The sequence below is a fragment of the Arvicanthis niloticus genome, chromosome 6 (genome assembly GCF_011762505.2).
Source record: "Arvicanthis niloticus isolate mArvNil1 chromosome 6, mArvNil1.pat.X, whole genome shotgun sequence".
Lineage (NCBI taxonomy): Eukaryota > Metazoa > Chordata > Mammalia > Rodentia > Muridae > Arvicanthis > Arvicanthis niloticus.
Window position 1 is genome coordinate 63,218,838 of NC_047663.1, and position 10,050 is coordinate 63,228,887.

Sequence of the window (10,050 nt, forward strand, 5' to 3'; positions counted from 1 at the left end):
CACTTTTGTTTTTTCAGTTTCAATTCTGTCATAGTTCTTTTGTCTGTGTGTGTGTGTGTGTGTGTGTGTGTGTGTGTGTGTGTGTATGGTTGAGGGTGTCTCTATGCAATTGATTACATGTGTAGGTTACCATGTCCACATCCACACAAGGCACAGAGCCAGTCCATAGGCACAAGGATCCCTGTACTTAGTTCTAAGCACCTCTCCCCTCCCCCTCCTCCCTCTCCCACTCTCTCTCCCCCTCCCCCTCCCCCTTTCCTGACCTCAGGCCTTTCTGTGCTGTTTGCTTTGTGATCTTGGTTCTCTTCCAGGCTCCTGCAGTGAGAATGAGCCCATTATGTTACCTCTTGTCTCCACTCCATGCTGGCTGCATCCCACCCTCCAACCCTCCATGCCTGGCCATTCCGGATCTCTCCATTTCTCTGCATTTCTGTTACTTCTCCTTTGTACCTGGGCTCTCTGTCTTGGGCTTGGCCCCACCAGTTCAGCCTCTGTGCTGTGCCCAAAACTTGCTCAGATGCAGCAAGAGTCCAACTCTGCCTTGTCCCATCTCCCCAAACCCACTGTCTAAAGATCAGAACCAGTAGCTATAACAGACTTGTAGAGGCCTTGTTTAGATCCCTACGCATTTTAAGGATCCTTTGATGTAGGTCTGATTACGTTGAGATGCCCTGTCTCCGTGGAAATGTTTATGTATTAAATCCTTCCATCCCCTCCACCACCAGTCCAGCCTTCTTCTCATTTACTCTGGGCTTCCATCCAGGGCAACCTTTCGTGGCTTTGTCCAAAATCCTGCGAACACATTTACAAGGCCAGGCCAGGTGACACTGCCAGATTCACAGGGCTCTCTCTCTCTCTCTCTCTCTCTCTCTCTCTCTCTTCAACTGTGCCTGGGCAGGTGTCTCAGACAGGATGTGTCAGAGTGTGGTTGGGGCTTGTTGGACAGCATGTTAGAAAGTGAATGAGGCCTGCCTTGGGCACAGCAAAGGAAAAGACATGAGCCAGTGAATAGAAGGAAGGCACACGCTTTGTCCCAAATGTGACCAGAAGTGGGGAGAAGGCCAGATGTCTAGCGTTTACCAAACACATCCCACAGCACCTCTTCATCAAATAGTGTCTCAAAGTAAATGTGTGACCATCTGAGATTATAAAGAACCCTAGGTCTGCCTCGGGCTGTGATGCCAAAGTGCTTGGGGCAGACTCGGCATTCAGAGCACATCCACTTCTCTCTTCACAAGGAAGGGGTTAGAATCTGAAGCAATCAACTACAGGGGAAGCCAGGCCCGTGGTCCTTCATTAGAAATAGACTCCCTGTCTCCAAAGCCCAGTGAGAGAGCACCAAAGTGATCCCGTTTTCCCAGATAAAGTAAATGACTTCTCAGAGTTACACAGCTTCTCACTGGTGGCTCCATAGTCCACATTGTCACCATTGTCACCAGACTGATGGGGGGGGTGGGTAGAGGACAGGGGTAGAGTTGGAAGACCAAGGTCTTTCTTACAGACCTGACACTTGCTTAGGAAAGTGAATACAGGAGAGGCCTGAGCCGCACAGACATAACTCAGAACAGCTGAGGCCAGCAGGGACCAGTGTGAGTGCTTTAGTCACATGAGGGCTTTTCCACAAGCCCTGGGAAAGTCTAAAAGGGTGACATCGGGTGAAGCAGAAGCAGCAGCAGAGGCAGGAGTATGTCAGAATGCTAGCTAATAGGGCTTTGAGGAGCTCGGGCTTCTACTTTCCTGTGCACTTTAAGGAGATTTCCTCTTCAGAAGCTATAGACTGTCGAGTGGGGAGGTGACTCTAACTGTTTGTCATCTTCTACCTCTGAGAAATCTCTCAGCAGGTGGATGTGCCTTTCCCCCTACTGTGTAAGGCAGTAGTTTCCCCACTGGGCATTAGTGACTCGATGTGGTCACACATATTTCTTCATAGGTGACCCTGTGCTGGGCCCTGTGTAAAAAGTGCATAATTGAATATGAAGCAGGAACCGTTGAAAGGGTCCCAGAACATAAATAAAACTTCTGTGCCATTGAAGTGGCTCAGTGACTCACAGCACTTGCCACCAAGCCTGATTCCCAAGATCCACATGGTAGACAGACAGAACTGAGTCCCCAGAGTTGACCTGCCCTCCACATGTGTCCCCTCCCTACCCCATAAGTAAATGTCATTTCAAAAGAACCTGATCCTGATCCAAAGACTAGTGCCCCTGGAGCTGCCATCATTACAGCTTTCTCTTGGAGGCTCTGTTCTGCAGTTCTGTTTAATCATTTACATGATAGTTACGCTGTGGGTCTATATGTATTTCCAGGGAATATGATTCTGATTTTGTTTAACGTTTGGTCCTTGTAAAGGGAAACAGGTTGTCTGTTGTTTGATTGATTTTTGAACTAGCCAGGATGATCCTCCTGTCTCAGCCTCCCAAGTGCTAGGATTATCTCACGTCCCTCCATGGTGTATCTTTGGGATCATTAGTGACTTACGTGGATATTGTATTCATTACATCCATTCTGGAGCCATTTGGGCTCCTGGCTTCCTGTGACTGCCATGATTATTGCTGAGCATAGAGCTGTTCTCTCTGCTAGGTCAGGTGTCTTTAAAGAAGCCTGGCTGATGAGGGAGACCTCTGGGTCTGCACAGCTGTCGTTAGGGTGCTACTGCCCTCTAGTGGCTAGTATAGGATATGCTGGCACCCTGAAATCGACAATACAGTCTCCTGGCTCTCTCTCACAACTGAGAGACCCGCCTCCAACACTCTCAAAGAATTGTCTGTCTCCTACGCCAGGTTGGAAACCCCTGCCAGCCCAGTCCGGTGTGGGATGTTCAGCTTGCAGGCACGGCCCGCGCACTCTTCAGTGGCCTTAACAACCGCTTGCCTCATGCTTCTCACTGTCTGCTTCCAGTCCTGGTCACGGCTGCCTTTACCTTGTCTATTTATTTTTCCAGATTTTGTACCCGTGAAATGATATCTTCTGGTTTTAATTTTCATTTTCTAAGTAGTGGATTAATGTTTTCACGTTTATGTTTCTTTTGTCCCCATAAACCTTTTTGACCATTTTCCTATTGTGTTGGTTTGTGTTGGTGGTGGTGGTGGTGTTGATGGTGTTTCTTGATAGTTGCTGGGATTTTTCTCCCTGCATGTTCTAGATTTTTTTATAAGACCAAAAATACAAATCTTTACTGCAAATAACTTCTACTTGTGAATTTTGTCTGCTAAATGGGAAAGTTGTTGATTTATTTTTAAATTTAGCATTATTACTATTTATTTTTCAGTACAAAGGATACATGTGGGCCCTCATACATGCTAAGTAATCATTCTGCTACTGAGAGCTATATTGTAATATAAATATAAATTTGCCAGTCATTTTCTTCATATTTCCTCAGGAGATGGATTCCTGTTCAGTGTTAGAATGAGGGCCTTGGTTGTCTCTGGCTGTTAGCTAGGGACAGGATTCAGGTTCTTGTCCCATAGGCCTTTCTTTAGGACAGCTTAGCCATGGCAACTGGTTTCCCTCAAAGTAAGCAAAGGTGACAGAGACAGAGGCAGCATATAAGGCCTCTTCTCAGAGGTGATACTTCACTGTTATGACCCTGTTCTGATTGTTGGAAGTAGATCATGAAGTCTCTCACCCCAACCCCCAGCTCACAGGAAGAGGATCACACCAAGTGTGGACCCCAGGAGGGTGGGGATCATTGGGGATATCTTAGAGGCTGAGAGGCTGCCTACTGCTGATTTGTAGAAAAGCCAAGAACTTTTTTTCTTGGGGGGGGGGTTGTTTGTTTGTTGTTGTTGTTTGTTTTTCAAGACAGAGTTTCTCTGTGTAGCTCTGGCTGTCCTAGAACTTGTTCTGTAGACCAGGCTGGCCTTGAACTCAGAGGGCTCCACCTGCCTCTGTTTCCCAAGTGCTGGGATTAAAGGTGTACACCACCACAGCCCAGCTTACATTTAATTTTTCTTAATTTTATATTCTTCAAGAAAAAAACTTCCCTGTACTGGCTTTCACTCATTCTTTAAAAGTTAAAAAAAAAAAAAATTCCCAGTTATGGTAGCCTTTAATCCCAGCACTCAGGAAGCAGAGACAAGCAGATCTCTGTGAGTTCCAGACCAGCCTGGTCTACATTGTGAGTTCTAAGACAACCAGACTTATGTGGACAGACCCTGTCTCAAAAAACAAAAGCAAACAGAAAAGTTTAATTTTTTTTAAAACAACATGGCGGCACATGCCAAGCACTGGGAGGTAAAGGCAGGGTCAGATGTTCACCTCTCAGCTACAAAGCGAGTTCAAATTCAACCTTACATGATCACTTGAGGCCTTGCCTTGAAAAGTAAAATACTTAAAAGTAAAAAAATTTTTATTGGATATTTTATTTACATTTCAGATGTTATCCCCTTACCCCATTTCCCCCACCCCCACAAAAGTAAGAATTTTTAAATTGTGTCTTTTTCATGATTTGTTTTTAAAGTGTGTGTGTGTGTGTGTGTGTGTGTGTGTGTGTGTGTGATATGTAATGTATGTGCCATCAGTGTGCAAGTGCTACAGAAGCCAGAATGGGGCATCAGATTGCCTGGAGCTAAAGTTACAGGCAGTTGGGAGCTGCCTGACCTGGGTACTGGAACCAAACTCAGGTCCTCTGGAGGAGCAACAATTGCTCTTAACCACTGAGCCCCTGCAATTAGGTCTTACTATATATTTAGAATTTCATTTTCTAGTACATCAACCATATATGGCTATTTAAATTCAGAGCTTCTTCAGCCATTTTTCAAGTGCCCAGTAGCCACTTGTAGCCTGTGGTTGCCAGATTAGGTAGCTCTGAGGCAGAAGAGTTTCATTTTCATGGAAAATCAGTGGGGATTTTGCACCAGCATCCCAGGAAACACATCGGAATGTCTGGAGGTTTTTGTTATGTTGTTGTGGTGCTGGGAGCGGTATGTGAGTGCCTTCTCAAGTGCGTAGCAATCAGAACAACTTTGTGGGGCCAGTTCTCTCCTTCCACCTTCTCGTGCATTGTAGGGAGGGACCACACTCAAGCTCCCAGGCTTAGCTTTTACCTCGTGAGCCATATTTTTGGTTCCTGGAATTTTTATTTATTTATTTATTTATTTATTTATTTATTTATTTTATTTCAGCAGTTAAGGAGGATGAGATATTCTACAGCACCTAGTGAGCAGAAGCCAGGGAGGATGCACAAGGCTGACTCCGTCTCCATCCCCCACCAGCAAAGACTTCTCTAACTCCAAATGTTCATAGCTGTGCCAATGAGCCACACTGATTTGGATGAATGCTGGTCCATGTTCTAAGATGAATCAGTTGATACTGTTTCCTGTGCACGTCCCATGCATTTCCTTCCTGTTAGTGAGTCAGAAAAAAGTCTTTTTAAAGGGTAAAGAGCCTATTGCTTTATTAAAATACTGATATTCATAATCTTACAGGCTCTTAGACCCCGATGAGAACATCCTCATCTTCCCCGGTTGTTATGGCTTCAGACTCACAGTAAGAGACTGATATGATGCTTCATGGGGTGCTTGAAAGCCCTAGTTGGGGACTTTTTAATCCCTTCATCCCCGTTGGGCCTCACTAACAGTTTATTCACAAAGCACAAAGGAGGGAGATCGATAGATGGAGAGCAGAGAAGAGATGAGGCACCTGGAGAGGGTGGTGGTGGAAAGTGGGCACTGGCCCCAGTGTGTGTACTTGATGTTAAAAATGACTTAACTTGTTATGCCCAGATCTCAGGATTCCCAGAGAGCTCAAAGAATTGCCAACCCGATGTAGTGAGACAAAAGAGTCTTTTAATAGTTCGAAACTGGTTTGGATCTCAATCCGTTCCCACATCTAGGACCTTGGGATATTTATACACAGGCAGATTCTGGGGTTTCAGGGTTACATGACAAAGTAACAGGGAAGTCATCTCTCAAACACAACACCATTTGTTTCGGCGGCAGGCGGGAGGGATCGCACAACTGGGGAGGGAAGCTCTTTTGGCCTTTATAGTGCTATCGGGGACTAGTGTTTTCACAAACCGGCCACAGCTGTCTGGGAAGCACGATTGCCCCAAAGTATGGCGCTTATCTTATCAAGGATGTTTGGTCTTGTGCTTTCCCCAAGGACAGGAGCCACCTGCGCTAGGGAGTGCTTAGCCATCCATCAGAGAGGGTGCCAGCCTTTGTCACATGGGGGCTGGGAGTTGCTGCTATTTATCTGTTCTCAAGCTGGCATTTGCCGTTCCTGGGAGGGAGTTTTCATTAGGGAGTGCCAGTGGAGTGGGGGTATCCATATTTCAGCGCCAGGCTGTGCCTGCTTTGAAAGGTCAGGTGGTGGGACAGAGCAAGGGGACTGAGGGAGTGCTGAGGCAAGGGGAAACTTTGTGACCAGCAAGAGTGTGGAGGCTGGCTGCCAGAGCCTCTTCAAACTTTCCTCATCTTTCACAACAAAGAGGCCAAGTGCTTTCCCCCAGGGCCACCTCCATTCCTGCCAGCTCTGTGTATGATGCTACACCTGATGGGCCCAACTTCCTGAGGCTCTCTGAGCTGAGTTACCTTTCCATGGAGTGTGCCTCTCTCTGACTGTTCTGTCACTGCAGAGCTGTCCCTGCCAGGAGAGGAGCACACTCAAAGGTAAGGGCGCCTAAGCTGCTTGAGGTCCTGAGGGCTCTGGAGGAGGGTGAGTTTGGCAACAAAAAAGAGGAGATTTTCATTGCACCCCTGACAGTGCCTCTGGGGATTTCACTGATGAGAATTCTGGGGAAGAAGACAGTGACCAGAATGGTGCCCAACTGCTTGGCCAGATGCTGCGTGCATCTGTCTGAGGACTCAGACGCTGAGGAGGAAGAGGAGGAGAAGGAGGAAGAAGAAGAGGAAGAGAAGGAAGAAGAGGGGGAAGAGGAGGAAGAGGGGGAAGAGGAGGAAGAAGAGGAAGAAGAGGAGGAAGAAGAAGACAAACAGAGGAGGAGGAGGAGGAGGAAGAGGAAGAGGAAGAGAGGAGAAACCAGAACTGCAGCCAGCCAAGAAAAAGCAGAAGGCAGCAGGCAAGCCTTAGCGTGTTTGAACCAAGAGAGCCATCCAGCCCAATTTTGGTAGTTGGGAAGCCTCTGATTCTCATATAGAGGACCTCAAAACCAAGGAGCTGAGTCCCGTGGGCCTCTTTGAACTGTTTTTGATGACTAGAGATAATCAGTTTCATTGTTCATGAAACCATCCATTATGCTCAGCAGAAAAATATCACCCTATATCTCATGGCCCAGGAACTGAAGTGTGTTTTGGGCATCTTGATTTTAAGTGGGTACATCTCCTATCCAAGGAGGCAGATGTTTTGGGAGACAGCTCCTGACTCTCATCATTGCCTCGTGGCTGATTCTCTCAGAAAGGACAGATTTGAGCTGATCTTCTCCAACCTGCATTTTGCAGATAACAGTGAACTCGATGAAAGCGATAGGTTTACCAAGGTCAGGCCCCTCACCATCCATCTGAACTGTAACTTCCAGAAGCATACTCCCCTGGAAGAGTTCTACAGTTTTGGTGAATCCATCTATGAGTACTTTGGGCACCAGGGGCCTAAGCATCTGCACTCAGGGAAGCCAGTCTGGCTGGGCTACAGGATCTAGTGTGGGCCAGCCAGCAGAGGCTACCTGGTATGGTTTGAACCAGACAGAGGCTTGAATGTAGGGACCAGTATGGTAGTCAGCTGTGTGGATGCACTTCAAGGGGGGTGGCTGCCTGCCATACCACATATTCTTTGACAAGGTCTTTACAAATGTCAAACTGATATCCATTTTGAGGGAAAGGGGAGTAAAAGTCACAGGAACTGTTTATGAGTACAGGACCGAGCGTTGTCCCCTCAAGGGTCCCAAAGAACTGAGGAAAACAAAAAGGGGCTCTTTTGACTACAGGGTGGATGAAAGCCAGGAGATCATTGTGTGCAGCTGGCACAACAGCCACGTGATAAACATCTGCTCCACTGTGGTGGGCATAGAGCCAGTCAGACTGCCCAGCCACCACCTGGGAACAGCCAAAGCTCAGGCACAGGTCCACCAGCCATCCCTTGGTGAAGCTTGATCAGGAAAAAGCCAGAGAGGTTGACCAAATGGACCAGAGTATCACCAAGTATAAGGTAAAGATCCGGGGCATGAAGTGGTACCTGAGCTTCATCAGCTACATCATGAATGCAACCCTCAACAATGAGTGGCAACTGCACAGGATGTGCTGCCAGGACAGGCAGGTGGACGACCTGCTCACCTTCTGCAGGTCCATGAGTATCTGGAGAGCAATGCAGACATGTCCTCACAGGGGAGGCAGAGTCCGCTGGTAGAAACTGAGAGCTGCTTCAATATGATTGGACACTGGATTATCCATCAGGACAAGAGGACCCAGTGTGCCCTCTGCCACTCACAAACCAACAACCCCTGTGACAAGTGTCAGAAAGGTGTTCATGCCAAGTGCTTCCGGGAGTAACATATCCCTGCTTCTTCAGGCTATAATGACACCACTGGGAGGACTTGAGGGTTTTCTTTGTGGCACTTTTGACACCCACCACTGATGACTTGGTTTCCTGTTCCCTCTCAGACCCCATCACAATTCTCTTTCTTATTGTATTCTATTATGCCTACACGCATGTAAATTAGTATTTATGTTAGTAATTTTTCATGTATGTAGACTTGTATTTTATACTCTTATTCATTTAAATTGATTCAAATAAGTTTTCCTGTAGTAGGTATGTGTTTAAATCTGGGTAAAGATAGCCAATACTTTTCATGAGTAGTGGAAAGGGAAATGTTTTCGCCATTGTATGCATGGTCTGTGCTGTAACTTAAATGTCCTAGCAGTCTAATGAAAGCTTCAGAACCTTAGCTATCTTGTGCTTACCCAAAACTGCAGTGTTCTCCAAGGAAACAGAGATGAGAAACGATAGTAGGGTTGTGGAGATATGCCGTCTGCTGACAACGAACTGCCAAGAGCAGCAGTTGCTGACCGATTCTTCACTGACCACACTTGCTATATGGTCACTTGGTAAAGGTAGTGGGTGACGGGCACTAAAGGTGGTGAGCTCTTACAGCACCCTGGGGAAGTGGAAATCTGCTCACCCTTTCTGGACAACCTAATAAGGTCTGCTCAAAATCCATCAGGATATATTCAGAGGATAAAGCAGATATTCAGTCTGCAGTGATAAAAGCCAATAAAGTGTGTGGGTGGGTGAGGTAGGAATAGAGCCTCCTCCCAACAAAGTCCTAAAATCAAAGTAAAAATGGCATCAAAGTCCACTGTTCAAACACTCCCTATAAATGTGTAGGCACAAATGGAAGTAGGGCAAAGTGTCTCCTCACAAGATAGTTCACTTGAGACACTGACATCACAATCCATCTCTTCCCTACCACTCCTGCCCCCAATATCACCAGTGTGCTTCAGTACTCCATGGGTGCACAGCCTGAATTTCAAACCTCAAGGAGACAGGCAGATTCAACTTAAGTGACACTCTGCAAAACACATGAGCATTCCCTTGGGAAGTGTAAGGGCTGTGGAAGACAAGAGAAGGCCCAGGGTTACAAAAGACCAAGGAAGTATGACAATGGAAGGTGTGGACATAACTCACCACACAGGCTTAGAGCAGAGGATAATGGGATAGCTGATGGACACTGGATAAGGCTTACAGATTAGCTTCTGGCAGTTATAAAGATTAATTTCTTCCCTGGCTTTGATAGCTGTACGCTGCTCATCTATGGAAGATGCATAAAGGGAGCTAGTCAAATATCGGAAGCTTTTTATAATCTTCAAATAATTTCAGTCTGGACATCAAGAAAATATTTATACATTGTGAGGCCTTATTTCCACTTGTGGGAACCTAGCCTGGGGCAGGAGAGACAGCAGCACTTAAAGTGCTTTGTTTTGTTGCATGTATTGTTTACTTGATGGACACCTGGATGTGGCATGTGAACGAAAGTCAGAGGACAACATGCAAGGGGCTGATTCTCTCCTTCTACTACGTCAGGTCCAGAGGAATGATCTCTGGTCAACCTTACTAGCTGCTAGTAACACTCAGACACACTATGTGATACATATACAA

General features: G+C 46.5%; 1 protein-coding gene across 1 annotated transcript; it reads left to right on the forward strand.

The window, feature by feature from the left end:
* Nucleotides 1–4,406: 4,406 nt before the first annotated feature.
* Pgbd2 (piggyBac transposable element derived 2) lies at nucleotides 4,407–8,492 on the forward strand. The gene is given in 4 exon segments (XM_076935266.1): nucleotides 4,407–7,696; nucleotides 7,698–8,033; nucleotides 8,035–8,242; nucleotides 8,245–8,492. Coding segments are annotated over 4 exon segments (1,260 nt in total). The 5' UTR covers nucleotides 4,407–7,228.
* Nucleotides 8,493–10,050: the final 1,558 nt, after the last annotated feature.